Source organism: Hemiscyllium ocellatum, chromosome 43 (genome assembly GCF_020745735.1).
Source record: "Hemiscyllium ocellatum isolate sHemOce1 chromosome 43, sHemOce1.pat.X.cur, whole genome shotgun sequence".
Taxonomy (NCBI): domain Eukaryota; kingdom Metazoa; phylum Chordata; class Chondrichthyes; order Orectolobiformes; family Hemiscylliidae; genus Hemiscyllium; species Hemiscyllium ocellatum.
Genome location: NC_083443.1, coordinates 7,280,321 through 7,300,257, shown reverse-complemented (window position 1 = coordinate 7,300,257; position 19,937 = coordinate 7,280,321). Strand labels below are relative to the sequence as shown.

Sequence of the window (19,937 nt, the reverse complement as noted above, 5' to 3'; positions counted from 1 at the left end):
TAAATGCTCAAACCTACATACCCTCAAATTTCTTACTAGCCCACTTCAGATGTCAGTCAACAACTTTGATGTCAGACTGGAGTCACATAATAATGTGTTTCTTTCCTGAAACAAGAGTTCCCAGGTATGAATTAGTTACGCATTTTTCACAATCTGACTGCTTCATTACCGTTTTAACTATTCTATTTTATAACATTCCTATGAAGCACTTTCGGAAGTTCTATTACAAAAAATGTGACACATTCTTGTTATTAAAAGAGAGATTTGCCAATTACCACATTCTCGTCATAAGTGTGCATGCGTGATCTTCACATCTCTGTTCCTGCACCCTTGATAACTCTTCTTTTAAAAATCTATTATGGATTAAGCTTTGATGTTGCTTCCTGCCACAGGTCCTGAAAATATATATGTGTGCCTGGGCAACTGGTAAGCATGTCAAGTTAATCATGTGGAGAAGTGCCTGGGCTACAAGTGCTAATCAAGAATGTGAACATACAGAGAGGGGTTCAAACACAGATACACGAGCTGTCAGTCAGGTTGCTCTTTCCAAAGAAAGCTGAGGCCAAGGATTTCCAGCAAAGGCGGAGAAAAGATTAGAGTAAGGTTAATGATCATTTCATTTGCCAAAGTAAAGAACCCATGTGAGCAAGTATAATATTTTCATTATTTTGCAAGACGACAATTTGTACCAAACATAACGATTTTTAACTCGATGGATGTAAAATAAAGTAGCTCCAAAATGTCCTCATCCAACCAAGTGGTTTCCTTCTCCATCCTCAAAAAGATTGCAACTCTTGCAGCTGATGTGGAGAATGAAATTGATCTCTGCTGAAAGTGCAGAATGAATCTGGTGGATAATGGTAGTCAGTTTTATATCTTGTTCAATTTTCTTGATCATTAACGTTAATTGAAAAGAAAACTGGGCTTGGTGAATACCATGATGTGGAGGTGCTGTTGTTGGATGGGATGGACAAAGTTAAAAATCTCACAGCACCAGGTTATAGTCCAACAGGTTTATCTGGAATCTGAAGGAGCAGTGCTGTGAAAGCTAGTATCCCAGATAAACCTGTTGGACTATAACCTGGTGTTGAGAGATTTTTTAACTTGGGGAATACCTGATTGTTGACATTATTAATGAAGGCCAACTTTGAATTTAAAACATCTCATTTAAAATATTGAGGGGCATAATGTTAGCTCTGTGTAACCAGGAGGTGTAAATAGATAATGTACAGTTTTTAACAATTCTTTCATGGGACATCAACACTTTATTATTTCATGACATATGGTAGCCAAACCCTAATTACCCTTGAACAGGGTGATGTTCAGCCATTTCAGTGGACAGTTAAGAGTCAACCACATTGCTAAGCGCCTGGAGTCACTGTAGGCCAGTCCTGGCAAGAAAAGCCAATTTCCTTCCCTAAAGGACATGAACGAACCATATAGGTTTTTGAGGAAAGAAACTGATAGCATTATAGGTACTCTTCTGGAGATTAATGTACAATTCTAGATTTCATTAATTGAATTTAAATTTGACAGCTGCCAAGGGGAGATCTGAACCAGTGTTCCCAGAGCATTAACTAGGCCACTGGATTACAATTTTCTTCGCACTACTCAACCATTTTCCTCTCAGCCTAGATCAACTCCATGTGCAATATTTGTTGCCTGAAGAAACTGATGTTCTGAACTGATGTACTGAAGCATACAACCTATCTTACCACCAAGGAACTCAGGTTCTAAATGGAACACTGACAAAATGTCTTTAGAAGTACAATACAAATGTCAGAGATATGAAACAAAATCAAAGTGCTGGAAAACTTAGCAAGTTGGGCAGTACAAGTGCAGAGGGAAACAAAACTAACGTTTTATTATGACCTTTTCAAAGCCAAAGAGTACTATTGGATGTGAAACATTAATCTGCTGCTCTCTCCACAGATGCCGCCAGACCTTTCTCAGCACTTCATTTTTCTTGCTACATTTCCTTCCTTTCCAAACACTAAATAAACTAACTTGACTCTCAAATCAAAGTTGGCCAATTATGTAGGAGGACAGAAAAGATTTAATCTGCATAGTTGAATGATCATCACACTACAAAAATCAATGAAACAACTACTGAGTCTAGAAACGTGTATTTTCAAAGATGTACCAATGTGATCACTCAGGTTTCAGTACTATAATGGTGGCATATGAAAGTTTCCATTACATGTACAAATTATATATCATTTAAATGTTTCAATTAGAATTTACCGAAACACAAAATTTTTAAGAACCTACTTTTCTGTGGAAAAAAACAGTTGTGTGAACAATCAGTTATGCAGCTCTGGGATGAAGAATTAGTGCCTCATGTCAAGAAGTGACTTTACATAGATGCCACAAAATCCTGAGATCTTACAACAATCTCTCACTGTCAACAGTCTGCTAGGAAACTGACCAAACGAGAATACAATTAATCTTACCTCAGTTGTTGATAAACTTTAAAAGCCCATAACATGAGATGAGGGTAGTAATCACTTTGAAAGGCAAGGGTTAGGCATGAAACACAGCAAATGATTTTGAAAGACAGACTGTGCTTGATGAAATTAATTAGTTGATAAAATTAAGTTATAGAGGTAACACTGATTTTTATGGATACGTATTTTCCAAAGACATTTAATAACTTGTAACAAAAAAGTCTTAAGTGACTACAGCCAGTCAGGCTACAAACTTGGAAAGCGAGTACGAGTCAAAATTTGGGATAATTAGATTTTTTTTCAGATTGCTGAGATGTGGCTATCAGGCAACTGATCCATTTACAGTATTGACTTGGACCTGGGGTGTAGAAAAAATACTGTAAAGGTTTGTTGAGTAAACTAACTTAGGCATCAATGCAAACTATTGTGAAGACCACAAATAGGTGGCAATGAACAGAATTATGATGGATGCAACTCAGTGCAACGAAACAACTGATACATTTTTGAAAATAGTGAAAGATAAACATGCTAAGCCAGCAAGATCCTAAACAGATTGCAGAACTGAGATGTAACAGAGCAGACAGATTTTTAAAAGGTGGAAGATTGTCAGTAGCAAAGGCCATAAATTAGCAAATTCATTTCATTAAATTAAACCCACTGCCCATGTATTTAAAAGCAAAAGAACGATATGACAGGGACAACTTAACAGAAGGATATCAGAATCAGAGTTCAGAAAGAATGATACCAAATGAGAAATTATAACAACGCCAAAAGATTCTAAAACTGTTTACTTTTCCAGCTGAACAGGGGTTGAGAACAACCTATTAAAAGTTTGAAAAGCAATGAGAGGTGATTATGACACGAATGATAATAGACCACTGTTTGGTGAATCAATTAATGAAGGACCGAAAAGATATCAACAGGACAAATGGAGAAGTCAGAATCATTTGTTTCTCACAGAGGACTATTACAACATAAAATATTTCACAAGTAGCTAATGAGGCAAAGACATTACAAAGTGTAACACAATCTCAGTATTTTAATAAGGAAAAAATATGATGATAATGGATAAGAATGAGGAAATTGAGTTAGGGTAGGCAGTTTTGGTTCAGCAACTCATATCAGCAGTCACTCATTCTTTTGTTGTCATACATACTCAAATATTGAATTTGATTCCAGATGAACGTTCAAAATATTTTGGGCCCCTTCCTCCCAGTGTTGCAAAGTATTTGAATCAAACCAGTTTGTAGTTGGAATTACACAGGCTATTTTTATTTTGAAATAAACAAGTATGAACACTCAAAGGAAGTTTAATCACAAGCCAATGCTGGGATGAGTTTCCTCCCATTCAATTGCAAAGGTGTCAAAAAGACTTGATCACAATTTCGAACACTCACTCTTACACAACCAATCATCTTAAGTCCCAATATGAATTAACAGACTCCACAATATTTCCTGAAAAGATACTTCTGGAAAGTTACACAGACATAACTACTTCTAACATTGATGCACAGAGCCACAGAAGACTGTTTTATCTGTGGAGGAAGGAAAAGCACGTTACAAGATCTGAAGACAATTCAAGCAAGCGGAGTGAACATGCATACACAGTACACAAATATGAACAGAAGATAAATACTTTGGTGCCATTTCATGGGGTATATGTGATATACTCCATGCTTACTGTGCCTCATTTATTGGTTTTCTCAAGTTAAGACTGAATATCATACAATGATCATAAACAAATTAACTTATAGTCATAGGACATGGCCTGTAAAATATTTGTGCTCTTTTCACTGAAGCTTGGTTTGTTTGGTCATGGTCACCTGAAGTCAACAGGATATGCAGCCTGACTGTTTATGGGACTAAGAGCTGTGGTTTACACGATTTAAAATTATTTGGATGTCTGAATTTACAACATACAAGGCAGCTCTCCTAAAATAGTCACCTTTAAAAATACCCCAGACCTGAAGAAGCATCTAAAAGCAAAGGTCAGGAAATAAAACATGACCAATATTTAGCTTTGATATCTGATATGTAGACCTTGGTTAGCATGCATTCATATTGCCTGGTTACATGTAACAGTGCTTAGATCAGCCACTGAGACAGGAGCTAAAAAGCATCACAAACTCCCAGCATGCATTAGGTGCAGTGCTAGTGAAACAGTGAGATATGCCCCAATCCACTTGAGGCACAGGAAGAGGCAATGCATCATTACCACTTTGTAGGGTCTGTCGTCCTCCTGCCAACACCCCGCTTGGTAACATTCCGGTGGGAGTTAATCCCTTCAGTGTCAGCACACTCTCACTCTCCTCTCTGTAAATGTGAAACATGGAGAATATGATGCAGAAGTTCTGAATACAAAGTAAATAAATTCTGCCTAATATAAATAGAGGTGAGAAACTGCCACCTAAATAACCACAACATCCGGTTACAGGCAGCACAGTGGCACAGTGGTTAGCACTGCTGCCTCGCAGCGCCTGAGACCCGGGTTCAATTCCCGACTCAGGCGACTGACTGTGTGGAACATAGAACATAGAACAATACAGCACAGAACAGGCCCTTCGGCCCACGATGCTGTGCCGAACATCTACCCTAGATTAAGCACCCATCCATGTACCTATCCAATTGCCGCTTAAAGGTCGCCAATGATTCTGACTCTACCACTCCCACAGGCAGTGCATTCCATGCCCCCATCACTCTCTGGGTAAAGAACCCACCCCTGACATCTCCCCTAAACCTTCCACCCTTCACCTTAAATTTATGTCCCCTTGTAATACTCTGTTGTACCCGGGGAAAAAGTTTCTTACTGTCTACTCTATCTATTCCTCTGATCATCTTATAAACCGCTATCAAGTCACCCCTCATCCTTCGCCGTTCCAACGAGAAAAGGCCGAGAACTCTCAACCTATCCTCGTACGACCTATTCTCCATTCCAGGCAACATCCTGGTAAATCTTCTCTGCACCCTTTCCAAAGCTTCCACATCTTTCCTAAAGTGAGGCGACCAGAACTGCACACAGTTCTCCAAATGTGGCCTAACCAAAGTCCTGTACAGCTGCAACATCACTTCACGACTCTTGAATTCAATCCCTCTGCTAATGAACGCTAATACACCATAGGCCTTCTTACAAGCTCTATCCACCTGAGTGGCAACTTTCAAAGATCTGTGTACATAGACCCCAAGATCCCTCTGTTCCTCCACCTGACTAAGAACCCTACCGTTAACCCTGTATTCCGCATTCTTATTTGTTTGCACGTTCTCTCCGTGTCTGCGTGGGTTTCCTCCGGGTGCTCCGGTTTCCTCCCACAGTCCAAAGATGTGCAGGTCAGGTGAATTGGCCATGCTAAATTGCCCGTAGTGTTAGGTGGGGGGTGGATATGGGGGTATGGGTGGGTTGCGCTTCGGCAGGTTGATGTGGACTTGTTGGGCCGAAGGGCCTGTTTCCACACTAAGTAATCTAAAAAAAATCTAATCTAATCCCTCTGACCCTCATGTGTTGTTGAAGATTTAGATTCATGCAATTACCAATTTTCATCTGAAAGTAACTGCCAAATTCAATGACACTATTCAACAGTATGAAGTTTCCAGTGAGGGTGGCAAGTGATGCAGTGCTGTGAACTGCAGATCACTGAATCCCAATCAGGTTGTGATCGGGTTGGATACTCCCTGCCCAGCCAACATTGCAATAAGGTCTATTCCAGAGTTTGCACTGTGATCAGGAAAGCAGTGATTTATGAACATCCAATTCAATATCACACCTTACACACCAATTATTCATTAAGCCAAGATCAGAGCAAGGAGACATTTGCTATCTTATAAATCCAATAAAACAATGGATTTACAAAATAATTAGCAAAACCACTAAATTCTAGAGACACGAAGCCACATAAAACATTAAGTGATTAATAACCAAAAGGTTTGTCAAGGTGTTCTTTAAAAGCTTTCCTTAAGAGGACATTATTGAAATAGATTTGGTTCTTACACTATGAACAATTAGAAGACAAAAGGAACGCTCACCTGAGAACAGAAAATACTCTGGCCATTTTGCCAATAGCTCGAATCTTGTTCCTAATGATTTCCTTCCGAGCTGCAGCTGTACCTATTTAAAAAATAAACCACACTTGAAGCTTAGAGTAATACAGCATGGAAATAGACTCTTCAGTCCAACTAATCCATGAAAACCATGTTCCCAAATCAAACTCATCCCACTTGCCTGCTCCTGGCCCACATCCCTCCAAACCTTTCCTATTCATCTACTTAGAGTAAAAAGTGAGGTCTGCAGATGCTGGAGATCAGAGCTGAAAATGTGTTGCTGGTTAAAGCACAGCAGGTCAGGCAGCATCCAAGGAACAGGAAATTCGACGTTTCGGGCAAAAGCCCTTCATCAGGAATCTGATTCCTGATGAAGGGCTTTTGCCCGAAACGTCGAATTTCCTGTTCCTTGGATGCTGCCTGACCTGCTGCGCTTTAACCAGCAACATATTTTCAGCTATTCATGTACTTATCCAAATGTCCTTTAAGTGTTGTAACTGTATCTGCATCCACCACTTCTTCTGGCTGTTCATTCTATACATGAACCACTGTAAAACAAAAAGTTGCCCCTCATGTCTTTTTTACATCTTTCCCCTCTCACCTTAAACATGCATCGCCTACCATAAAACTAATTTTGTATTTAATTTGCTAGTTCTCCCTGAATCCCATGTGATCTAACTTTACTAATTAGTCTACCATGCAGAATCTTGTGAAAGGGTCTATCAAAGTCCATGTAAACAACATGTGTTTTGCCGTCAATGTTTTTTGATACCACTTCAACAAACATTTTGTAACAATTTTCCTGCAGGGCATTTTTCCCATTTATACTTAGCTCTGTGATCTGTCCACTGATTTTGAACTAATGATTCAAATTAAACTCTTACAGTTAACCTGCCAATGCTTTCTTCACAGGAGGATCATTGCTATATCAATGCTTGGGATGAACTACGGTATTGAGGCTGGAGCTGAAGGTTTTACAAAAGGTTCCTGAAATCTTTGATTGGGAGACCTGAACTAGTGAAGTTGCCTTACAAAAAGCAATGCCAACAAATCAACTCTCCAAGACACTATTTAAATTCTCCAGAAATAGTGTGATTGAAACACATAACAAGCTCTAAGAACTTGAGGGTATTTAAGAACATTTATTGATCACTGGAATAACCTGTACACCATTAAAATACAAAGCTCACTTACCGTCAAAAGCATCATCCCCTTCAGACATAAGCTCATCATCAGAGCAGATATTGAGGACGTTAACCAACATCTCCGTTACTGTACAAAAGAAATAAATTTATTTAGATTTTATCTTTCATCTGTATCACATGTTACAATTTTACTTTGCTAATATTTTAAATTTACCTTCAGTAAAATGAGTGTTCAATAGCTATACCTTTTTCTCCGACAAATGGCAGCGACCATGTAAAGACATCCATGAAGTTAGGCAGCCAGTAGGGATGAGGAGAACAGTTGAACTGTCGAATATTCATCACATTGTTTTCATACTTCAATACAGCAGCTGAAATGAAAATTGTTTCTCAGTGATGTGCTAAATATTGCAGCGTACAACAGACAGAGTTGTTTCAAACAGTAAAAGCACCTGAGTAAACAGCCTGAAAGAAATGTTGATTTTACTCTGAGGACCAAGTTTGTAAAATGGACCAGAGGCAAATCGACTGAATACTTGCTGAACAGATGACAAATTAGTTTGTGTGCCCAACAGAAGTTTACAATGTTGCTACTGGCCTCAATGGCTCACGTGCCTGAAAAGAAAATTAAAAGCAGGTTTCCCAATGCTGATCACTATCAGCTGCCCCTGCAGTATAGTGCGTGAGCTAATTTGAGAGAGGAAGAGTAAAAGCACAGTTGATCATGGTGTCCCTCTACAAGAATTCTTCACTAATCTACTTAGATGTGCAGATGATAATGCATGCAACTTGCAGCAGTCTGTCAGCAATGGATAAAAGAAAGCCTTTTCTTTGAAAGAAGGTGGAAGCTAATGAAATAAGATTGAAATAACTTGCCTTTATTATTGTAGACGTCTAAGTAGTTTGGTGCAGAAAAGATTGTAATTAATGATGGAAACCCAGTGGTTTGGCTTTTTCTGTACATTCTATAGCTGTACAAATAAAAATATGGAAAGCAATTATAGATACTCACATTTGAATTTAAAACATGTATATAAAATAATCCCTGTATAATTATCAGAACTTAGTAACCAAAGAGAAATAACTTTCATTTATGTGGTGCATTTGAAAATCTCAAGTCTCTGTTCTAACAACAAGCTATTTTTAATACAATGTCACTTTGCAAGTTTTGAGAAGATTAGTAGTTCAATGTCACTTATCATGCGGGGAACCTTGACCATGGCGATATTGCTACTGCAGTTTGTCAGATTATAATAAATCCAGTACAGTGTGATGGAAAGAATCCAAATGACGTTAGTCTGTGTAGCCCAAAAAGTACCATAATGAACAAAACCCTCTAGAAAGGCAGATGTGGGAAATGCGGATAAAGATAATATATTGCCCTCAATACTTTGATATTGGGATTACTGTACTAAGTACTTTAGTCTGCAGACATGGAGAGGATGCCCAATGTCCCCATCGGGGGGTCTAACATCCTGAGTGGTTATGCCCACACTCACTGTTGAATTAAAGACGTGAAGTGCACTAAGGTAAGCCAACTTTCAGAGAACAGGTAAAAAGAAGCGGGGGAGGGCGGGGGTGTGAGAGGGTGGGGAGTGGATCAGGGGATGGGGAAGGGGGACAGTTGTGTGCAAGAGCACCTTAAGATGGAGGCACACTGAATTGTCCAGTGAAGTCAAAATAGAAAGATTAGAAAAGCGGTCAGTGCCCTCCCCAGGAATGCTGGCAATTGCTGGCTGTGACACTCCTGATCCTTATAGCTCCTAATTATGAACTCTCAGCTCCATTCACCTTGCAGCACGAGTCTGCCTCCAACCAGACTCCAACAATAATAGAACACTTATTCAATCCAGGAAAATCCCGATAGCATCACCAAACTGCCAGTGCTGACTTGACCCGAGTTTAGGCAGGGGACCCTGAAAGCACATGCAAGTCAAGGGCATCTGATGCATTATTTTCTAGTTTTGCTGCTGGCCTCACCTCCGAAGGATGGGAAAATTGTGCTGGTTTCTTGGCAATTCAGGGCCTTAAAACCCAAGTTCTACCTGACTTTGAAGTTTGGAGTATCCTGTTTGAATTCTGGGACCATGAAGGTTTGAAAACGCAAACAAAGAATCTATTACTTGAAGCAACTCTCTGCTTCTTTGGTGGATAAGCTCTCACTCAATTCAAAATAATTAGAGCATATATTTATAAATAATGTGACTCCTGAGGTTGCATGGTATGCACTGAAGCCACCTGAAATATTCAACTCAAGACAGCAGGGTCCAAATTATTGGTCTATTGGGACTCAGCTAAGAATAACGAGATAGTGACAACTGCAGATACTGGGAAGTCAGAGTTGATAATGCGTGGTGCTCAAAAAAGCACAGCAGGCCAGGCAGCATCCAAGGAACAGCAGAATCAACGTGTTGGGCATTACCCTTCATCAAGGGCATGATGAAGGGTGATGCCCAAAACATACTGTCCTGCTCCTCAGATGCTGCCTGACCTGGTGTGCCTTTTCCAGCGCCACACTTTATCAACTCACCTAGGAATAAAACCAACGAAAGCTGGTTTAGGTCTTCCATTTAAGAAAAATTTTGTAATATACTTTTGAGTTCTCGCAGTTGAAAGAATTTCTCATTGCACTGTTAACACTAATCACAGTCTTCTCCAGTGCTGTCATTTGCTTTGTGGAAAGTGATTGCGTATGTTCTGGACATGATTGACTCCAGAATTGCACATATTGTTGGACTATGCACACTACAGATTACTGGACAGCAAATATTTTCGAAGGGTGCTGAATAATACACAGGTGCACATCATAACAAAGAATTGTCAGTAAAATGAAAGGAAACTGTTCTTAATCAATTGAGTAAAATGGGGCACTTAAATACAGTTGATTACTGAGCTTAGCAACAGACATTCAATTCTATCATATATACAACTCCAGGAGACTGAAGTTATACTGCTATTGCGAAACGCACCCAAACCCCTTGAATATGTTGAGTGATTCATTTCTCCCACGTCAATGTGCAATCAAATCAGACTGTCAATGGGACCCAAGAGCTTATCACCATTTTTACAGCATGTTTGTAGTAATATTGTTTCATTGATGAATTACGTCATAATGTTTGACTGCATTTAGAATCCAAAGTCCATTACCACACCTATAATGAGACTAAGGACATTATTGTTGTGGTTCTGCTCGCCGAGCTGGAAGTTTTTGCTGCAAACGTTTCGTTTTCTGGCTAGGGAACATCATCAGTGCTGTTGGAGCCTCGTGTGAAGCGCTGCTTTGATGTTTCTTCCGGTATTTATATTGGTTTGTTCTTGCCGCTTCCGGGTGTCAGTTTCAGCTGCAGTGATTTGTATGTGGGGTCCAGGTCGACGTGTCTGTTGATGGATGTTCTTGCCGCTTCCGGGTGTCAGTTTCAGCTGTAGTGGTTTGTATATGGTGTCCAGGTCAATGTCCTGGACACCATATACAAACCACTACAGCTGAAACTGACACCCGGAAGCGGCAAGAACATCCATCAACAGACACGTCGACCTGGACCCCACATACAAATCACTGCAGCTGAAACTGACACCCGGAAGCGGCAAGAACAAACCAATATAAATACCGGAAGAAACATCAAAGCAGCGCTTCACACGAGGCTCCAACAGCACTGATGATGTTCCCTAGCCAGGGAACGAAACGTTTGCAGCAAAAACTTCCAGCTCGGCGAGCAGAACCACAACAACGGATACCCGAGCTACAAATCTTCAATCAGATTTTAAACTAAGGACATTAGCTAGGACCCAGGCTAAAATCCCATCTTGCTTAATATTGGGATATTCCGAACAATAATGTTATTGCAGTTTAAATAATATAAACAAATGACTAACCTTCCAAATCCCAACCGTCAATAAAAATTGGCTTTATAAATGTTAAATTTCTCTTGCTCGATCACCATACTTCTGGCACACTAGCTTTTAAAACTTAGAACATGACAACACAATTTACATTCATTTCCTGGAGGGGTTGTGCAGCTCTTTGTATTGGCAGACAAGTGGGCAGACACCCCCACATGGTACCCTGGAGAGTATTACATCAGTTTTTAATGACAGTCCTTCGACTCCGGAGCACCCAAGGCAGTGGAGCAGAGCCAGCACCAAGCAGAAACAGTACCCTATTCCCACAACACAAGGGCCACTGACCACTTAAGCTCAATGCACATGCGTAATAATAATTCACAGCATTAATGTTAATGGACACGTTGAGAGAGTAAAGTGTCCTCCCTTATCCCAGAAAATACTGGTGGACCTTCAGGAATTCTGGGGCTAAAGCAGGTGAAACAAATCTTTTAATGGATTAGCTCGAGGTTAAAGAATTTGAGCTTGATGATGGTTGAGACAAAGTCTATAGTTTAGGTACAAAACAAACTAAACAACGAACAGAAGAAAAAGGGAAGGGAATTGGAAAGTATTAAAAACACCAGGAAAAAAAATTCAGAGAGATGCAGCTGTTGGGACAATTTATGAACGCAATTTCTTGAAGGATAAGCAACAGTTAACCAGAGCAGAAAATATTCCTGAGAAGTCAGGAATGAAAAGACTGCAACGGGCAAATGCAAGAAATAATCCAGATGCAGTAATGATCCGTTAATCTGAAGTCCAGAGTCTGAACTCCGGAGTATTGCTTTCAAATCTTTCACTGACATCCAACTCTTGAACACACAATTGTTTCTATTCAAGCTACATGAGACTATTTGTAACATAATTCCGCCAAACTAATAGCTGAATTAAGAGAGGCTATATTAAACTAAACTCAGACAAGGATGACAGACTGAGTTGTATTACAGTAGCATGAACCCAGCGAGCCATATGCAGTCATGTATCTGGAAACCAGTGACATGAAAATAGAAATAGTCAAAAATGTTCTCTCTGTACTTTAGTCAGATAAATAGATGTGTTAGAGAGCTACTACTTGGAACTGTTCATTATATCCCAATGTATGGAAAGCTAAGGATTCCAGGATTTCAACTAACACTGAAATTTACTAAATTGGCAAGAGACGGTGGTGTATAGATAGCATCACTGGTCTAATAATGCAGAAGCCCAAGCTAATTGAGTCAAAGATGTACAGCATGGAAACAGACCCTGCGGTCCAACTCATCCATGCTGACTAGATATCAGAAATAAACCTAGTCTCATTTGCCAGCATTTGGCCCATATCCCTCTAAACTCTTCCCATTTATATTCCCATCCAGATACTTTTTAAATGTTGTAATTGTACCAGCCTCCACCACTTCCTCTGGCAGCTCATTCCACATACGCACCACCTTCTGCATGAAAAAGTTGCACAATTTGTGCCTTTTAAATCTTTTCAACCTATACCTTCTAGTTTTGGACTCCACTAGCCCAGGGAAAAGATCTTGGCTATTTATGCTATCCACATCCCTCATGATTTTATAAACCTCCGTAAGGTCACCCCTCTGCTGCCTCAAATGCTCTCAGGAAAACAGCCCCAGCTATTCAGCCTCTGCCTATAGCTCAAACTCTCCAACCCTGGCAACATCCTTGTAAATCTTCTCTGAACCCTTTCAAGTTCACACAACATCTTTCCTTTGGAGGGAGACCAGAACTGCACAGAGCATTCCAAAAGTGGCCGAACCAATGTCTTGCACAGCCCAACATGATATTCCAACTCACATACCAATGTGCTAACCAATAAAGGGAAGCATACCAAACACCACCTTCACTATCCTATCTACCTGTGACTCCACTTTCAAGGAACTATGAATATGCACTCCAAGGTTTCTGATCAGCAACACTCCCCAGGACCTTACCATGAAGTGTGTAAGTGCTACCCTGATTTTCCCTTCCAAAATACAGCACCTCACAGTTATAAATGGGTCCCTCTGGGTCCCACCCCCACAACTTCGCCTGAGAAGCTCAAGCAAATCTCCCCACCACTATGTTAGTCCCCTTCTAATTCAGGTGTAATCTGCCCTTCTGAAACAGATCACTTCCATGTCAGAAGAGATTCCAAAAACCTAAAAATGTGAACCCTTCTCCCCTGCGCCACCTCCTCAGCCATGCATTCATTTGCCCCACCCTCATCTACCTAACCTCACTAGTTCATATCTAGTTTTATTCAGATACAACTACCCTAGAGGACCTTTTTAAATTCATGACTAACGTCCTGAATTCTTGCCTCAGATTCTCATCAATTTCTCTTCCTAATGGGGTTAGTTCCAATGTGTACAAGTACTTCCGGCCGGCCCCTCTCCCCTTTGAGAATATTCTGCACCTTCTCAGAGATATCCTTGATCCTGACACGAGGCTGGCAACACACCATTTTGATTTCTCACCAAAAGTTGTGGAAACATCTGTCTGTACCTATGACTAGAGACTTCCCTACCACAAATGATTACTTGCAACCCGGCACACCCCTTGTTACACTACAGCCAGTCTTGGTACCAGGAACATGCGCATGTTACATTCAGAGTCCATCACCTCCTACATTTTCCAAAACAGCATACTTGCGTGCGATGGGGATAGCCACAGAAGAGTCCTATAAGACCATCTTCCCTTCCTGGCCATAACCCATCTACCTGGCTGTATCTGGTTTTTCTCCCTTTCTACAACTGCCATCCATCATACCTCACAACTTTTGCAAATTCATTATTGCCTCTAACTGTCGCTCCAACCAGTTCATGCGATCCGATAGGAATTGCAACCAAACGTTTCCTGCAGACATAATCATCAGTAACATGGAAACTCTCCCTAATCTCCCATATCAGATAGAAAGAACTCATCACTCTCCTTAAGGCCCTCTTTACACCCAAACAATTTACAGACCCAGAAAATACCACACAATCTTAATGCTCTAAAAAGCACAGTTCCAGGCTACCTTATGTTTTATATTTTAAATTTTAATTAAGAGACAGAACTCAATAAAATGCATAATAAAAAGAACCCATTCTACTAACTATTGTAGCTTTTCAAAAGTTCACAGTAAGGTTACACTTTAAAAAGCCCCTTTGCTGCTCCCCTGCTGTGAGCTCTCCCAGGTAGTTTCATCAAGGTCAGCTGTGAACCTTGCTGTTATTAATTTTTCTTAGAGGAACTCTGATGTCCACAGATTCTTGAAATTAAACAGCAGAGGCAGTAGCTGTGCAGACTCACTGCTGGGTCAGACAGCAGTGTCAGTTTCCTTCTCTGTTTGAATCCCTTCCCATGTGGTCACTGCTACTGCTTTAGTCTGATTTCCTCTTCTTTTAAAATACTGTGCTTTTGATCCTTTTTCACAGCGCAAGCTCCAAAATAATGCAACCAACAGCTTGTAAAACAGTAATTACTGTTCCAAAAATTTGAGAAAAACAGCTCCAACACTGAACATCCCTCAAAAAAAAAGGAACAATGCTTCCAGCCACAACTTTTCCCCATCTTCCATCTCAGATTACCTGCTCTGGGGACATGCCTAAAAATCACATTAAGATGGCTGGTGGAATTTAATTCAATTAATCTGGCATTGAGAGCTTGTTTCAATGGTGACAATCATCTGATTGTTATAAAAATCCCATCAGGTTCACTAATTCCCCATCAAAAAAGGAAATTGCGATCCTTAACCAGTCTTGCTTACATGAATTGTCCACATACACGTGTGGTTGCCTTGCATCTGCCCTCAATTCAAGGGCAATTAGCAACAGGCAAAAAAATGTACGCCACATCAAATATATAGGACAAACAGGAAGACAGCTAACAATCCGCATCCATGAACATCAGCTAGCCACAAAACGACACAAAAGTCGGTGGAGGGTTTCCTGACACAATATGTCGACAGGCCAACAAGAGGGGAGGCTATATTGGATTTGGTTCTAGGTAATGAACCAGGCCAGGTGTTAGACTTGGAGGTAGGGGAGCACTTCGGGGACAGTGACCACAACTCGGTGACTTTTACTTTAGTGATGGAGAGGGATAATCGTGCGCCGCAGGGCAAGAGCTATAGCTGGGGGCAGGGAAATTATGATGCAGTGAGGCATGACTTAGGATGTGTGGATTGGAAAAACAGGCTTCAAGAGAAGAACACTAATGAGATGTGGGGATTGTTCAAGGAGCAGCTACTGCGTGTCCTCGATAGGTATGTACCAGTCAGGCATGGTGTAAAGGGCCTTGTGAGGCAGCCGTGGTTTAGTAAGGAATTGGAGTCCCTTGTGAAAGGGAAGAAGGCAGCATATGTAAAGATGAGGCGTGAAGGTTCAGTAGGGGCGATTGAGAGTTATAAGGTAGCCAGGAAGGAGCTAAAGAGGGAGCTAAGAGAAGCGAGAAGGGGACATGAAAAGTCTTTAGCTGGTAGGATTAGGGAAAACCCAAAGGCTTTCTATAGGTATGTCAAGAATAAAAGGATGACTAGGGTAGGTATCGGTCCAGTCAAGGATAGTAGTGGGAAGTTGTGTGTGGAGGCAGAGGAGATTGGAGAGACATTAAATCAGTACTTTTCATCAGTATTCACTCAGGAACAGGACACTGTTGCTGATGTGAATATGGAATCACAAATAATTAGAATGGATGCCCTGGAAATATGCAGGGAAGAGGTTTTGGGAATATTGGAAAGGATGAATATAGATAAGTCTCCTGGGCCTGATGGCATTTACCCCAGGATCCTATGGGAAGCTAGGGAGGAGATAGCAGAGCCATTGGCCTGGATTTTTATGTCGTCATTGTCAACGGGAATAGTACCAGAGGACTGGAGGATAGCGAATGTGGTCCCATTGTTCAAGAAAGGGAGTAGGGATAGCCCTAGTAACTATAGGCCAGTGAGTCTGACTTCAGTGGTGGGCAAAGTCTTAGAGAGAATGGTAAGGGATAAGATTTATGAACATCTGGGTAGGAATAACGTGATCAGGGATAGCCAGCATGGTTTTGTGAAGGGCAGGTCGTGCCTCACAAACCTTATTGAGTTCTTTGAGAAGGTGACCAAGGAAGTGGATGAGGGTAAAGCAGTAGATGTTGTGTATATGGATTTTAGTAAGGCGTTCGATAAGGTTCCCCATGGTAGGCTAATGCTAAAACTTCGGAGGTATGGCATTGAGGATACATTAGAGGTTTGGATTAGGAATTGGCTGGCTGGAAGGAGACAGAGGGTAGTAGTTGATGGATTATGTTCATCTTGGAGCGCAGTTACTAGCGGTGTACCACGAGGATCTGTTTTGGGACCATTGCTTTTTGTTATATTTATAAATGATCTAGAGGAAGGACTTGAAAGCTGGGTAAGCAAGTTTGCGGATGACACAAAAGTCGGTGGAGTTGTGGATAGTGAGGAAGGAAGTGGTAGGTTACAGCGCGATATAGATAAGTTGCAGAGCTGGGCGGAAATGTGGCAAATGGAATTCAATGTAGCTAAGTGCGAAGTCGTTCACTTTGGTAGGAATAACAAGATGATGGATTACTGGGCTAATGGTAGGCTACTTGGTAGTGTGGATGAGCAGAGGGATCTTGGTGTCTATGTACACAGATCTCTGAAAGTTGCCACCCAGGTAAATAGTGCTGTGAGGAAGGCATATGGTGTACTGGGCTTTATTGGCAGAGGAATTGAGTTCCGGAGTCCTGAGGTCATGTTGCAGTTGTATAAGACTCTGGTGAGGCCTCATCTGGAGTATTGTGTGCAGTTTTGGTCGCCATACTATAGGAAGGATGTGGAAGCTTTAGAACGAGTGCAGAGGTGGTTTACCAGGATGTTGCCTGGAATGGTAGGAAAATCTTATGAGGAAAGGCTGAGGCACTTGGGGCTGTTCTCATTGGAGAAGAGAAGGTTTAGGGGAGATCTGATAGAAGTGTATAAGATGATTAGGGGTTTAGATAGGGTAGATACTAAGAACCTTTTACCGCTAATGGAGTCAGGTGTTACTAGGGGACATAGCTTTAAATTAAGGGGTGGTAGGTATAGGACAGATGTTAGGGGTAGATTCTTCACACAGCGGATTGTGAGTTCATGGAATGCCCTGCCCGTATCAGTGGTGAACTCTCCTTCTTTATGGTCATTTAAGCAGGCATTGGATAGGCATTTGGAAGTTATTGGGCTAGTATAGGTTAGGTAGGATTCGGTCGGCGCAACATCGAGGGTCGAAGGGCCTGTACTGCGCTGTATCCTTCTATGTTCTATGACACGACCAGCTATCCCTAGTAGCCATACACTCAGAAAACCAGGAACATGAATTTGACTGGGAAAACACTACCATCCTAGGACAAGCCAGACAGAGAACAGCCAGGGAATTCCTAGAGGCATGGCATTCATCCACAAACTCCATTAACAGACACATGGACCTGGACCCCATATACAAACCACTACAGCTGAAACTGACACCCGGAAGCAGCAAGAACATCCATCAACAGACACATCGACCTGGACCCCACATACAAACTACTACAGCTGAAACTGACACCCGGAAGCGCAAGAACAAACCACTATAAATACCGGAAGAAACATCAAAGCAGCGCTTCACAGGAGGCTCCAATAGCACTGATGATGTTCCCTAGCCAGGGAACGAAATGTTTGCAGCAAAAACTTCCAGCTCGGCGAACAGAACCACAACGGACACCCGAGCTACAAATCTTCAATCAGACTTTATATATCGTCACTATAACTACAAAATGTTTGAAAATCCTGACCAACCAAATCATCACTAACATCAATTCACATTCGTATGAAATTAGTTTTCTAAATGTAAAGTGGGCTTAAGCCCAAGAATTAAATGCTCCAAGCACTTGAAATATATCCACCGATTCGGAATATCAAAGTGGTCATTTTAATGCCAGAGTTTTTATAGTGTTTGTGGAATATCCCTCTATTAGAAAGGCATAATAGAGTTCACTTCATATGTCATGCAAGTTCATATCCTAAGCCAGATAGCACCCAGGAGTGTTACCTTTGACTGATTTTAACCACTCTCTAGCCTAATAATAGAGGCAAAATATAGATTCTTCTCTTCAGGAAAGGATGACAGGCACAGACTGGTGGGTTTTTTCCTCTACATTACACTATTTAATGCTCTCAGCTGCAACCAATATGTGAATTGGATAAGTTGTATAGAGTGATTCACCCCAGCAGCTTAGACCCTCTGGCAACATATCAATTCTTGAGCCCATTGCTTTTCAATCCAAATCATAAAATCAAAAATCCTGTTTGTTTTCACATTCTTGAAATCTGGTTTACAATAACTGGGAACAAACCATATGTTCTGTCATGACAATGATACTGGTTTAATTCAGTGTTACTTACCCTGCATCCTGGGCCTCATGAGCTCGAATTATGGATAGCAAATTATTGTGTTGTAAAAATTCACAAACAGCTGAGTAACTGAAATACAAAGGTGTCCAATTAATATCCATTTAAAATGGCAGATAACTCAAACTGAATGCACATTGACAAAGCCGTGCACCTGCCCACAAACTGCACCTGTAGAAGTAGGAGCATCCTCGCACTGTATTATGACTGAAGTGTTCTTGCGTTTTCTCATTTCCAAAATCCTCAGAAGGGTCTGACCACAACAAATCACACATTGGCCCGAATGCAGGTGGCTCCTTAAACCTATCTAACTGTAAAGAGACAAGTTGGGAAAACTAGAAAGTCAGTATCACTTGTAAAACAAAAGTTGCTTCAATTGATATAAATCAGTAATCACTTCCAGACTAGACAGCTCTACAAAACTGACCAAAGTTGGATTTTGATCTGTGGAGAGTTCTTTATGGGATACAGAAGGTATCTCTTTCATCACTGAAGGCATAACTAATTGAGGAAGTGGAGTTAGTGGTTGGGTGAAGAGCCTGTGGACATTGTCCTTTTGCTGATGAGCTTACAATATCTGGTTTACAATTTAACTTCAATCAAGTCATACATTCTGTTACAAAGAAAGTGGTTTAATTCTGTTACTTAGCCTGCATCCTGGACCTCATGAGCTTGAATTATTGACAGCAAATTGTGCTGTAAAAATGTTATGGGAGGAAAGAAAGTCAGACAGATTATCGAGTGCCTCCTTTAACCTTCAGTTTGCCTGAGGCCTGGTAAAGCCTGTGGTTAATAGTGCAATGATTGTTAAAGTGAAGGCAAGCAACATTCAACTGATTATACCCTGCTTCTCAAGATAATTGTTTGTTCGGCCTCCATCCCCAATTTTAAGAAATTTCTCATCTCCGTTTGTAACTTTATCACCTATTTCTTGATTCCTTCAAAAGAAAGCACACATCTATCCTATCAAGCTATCTCAAATATTTTACAATTAATAAGACCACTTTTCATTCATGGTTAAAACCCCAATCTGCACAAGCTTTCTCTCAGCAAACC

The 19,937-nt window shown here is 40.8% G+C and overlaps 1 protein-coding gene across 1 annotated transcript in view; it reads right to left on the bottom strand.

The window, feature by feature from the left end:
• LOC132835117 (serine/threonine-protein phosphatase 2B catalytic subunit beta isoform) overlaps nucleotides 1–19,937 on the bottom strand; it is a 113,591-nt gene that overhangs the window by 18,984 nt on the left and 74,670 nt on the right. The window contains exons 6-12 of the mRNA XM_060854448.1: nucleotides 19,053–19,192; nucleotides 18,876–18,953; nucleotides 8,501–8,595; nucleotides 7,870–7,995; nucleotides 7,674–7,751; nucleotides 6,465–6,546; nucleotides 4,663–4,760 (exon numbers count right to left, since the gene is read on the bottom strand). Of these exons, the coding sequence (XP_060710431.1) occupies nucleotides 4,663–4,760; nucleotides 6,465–6,546; nucleotides 7,674–7,751; nucleotides 7,870–7,995; nucleotides 8,501–8,595; nucleotides 18,876–18,953; nucleotides 19,053–19,192 (697 nt within the window). The remainder of the gene's footprint in view (nucleotides 1–4,662; nucleotides 4,761–6,464; nucleotides 6,547–7,673; nucleotides 7,752–7,869; nucleotides 7,996–8,500; nucleotides 8,596–18,875; nucleotides 18,954–19,052; nucleotides 19,193–19,937) is intronic.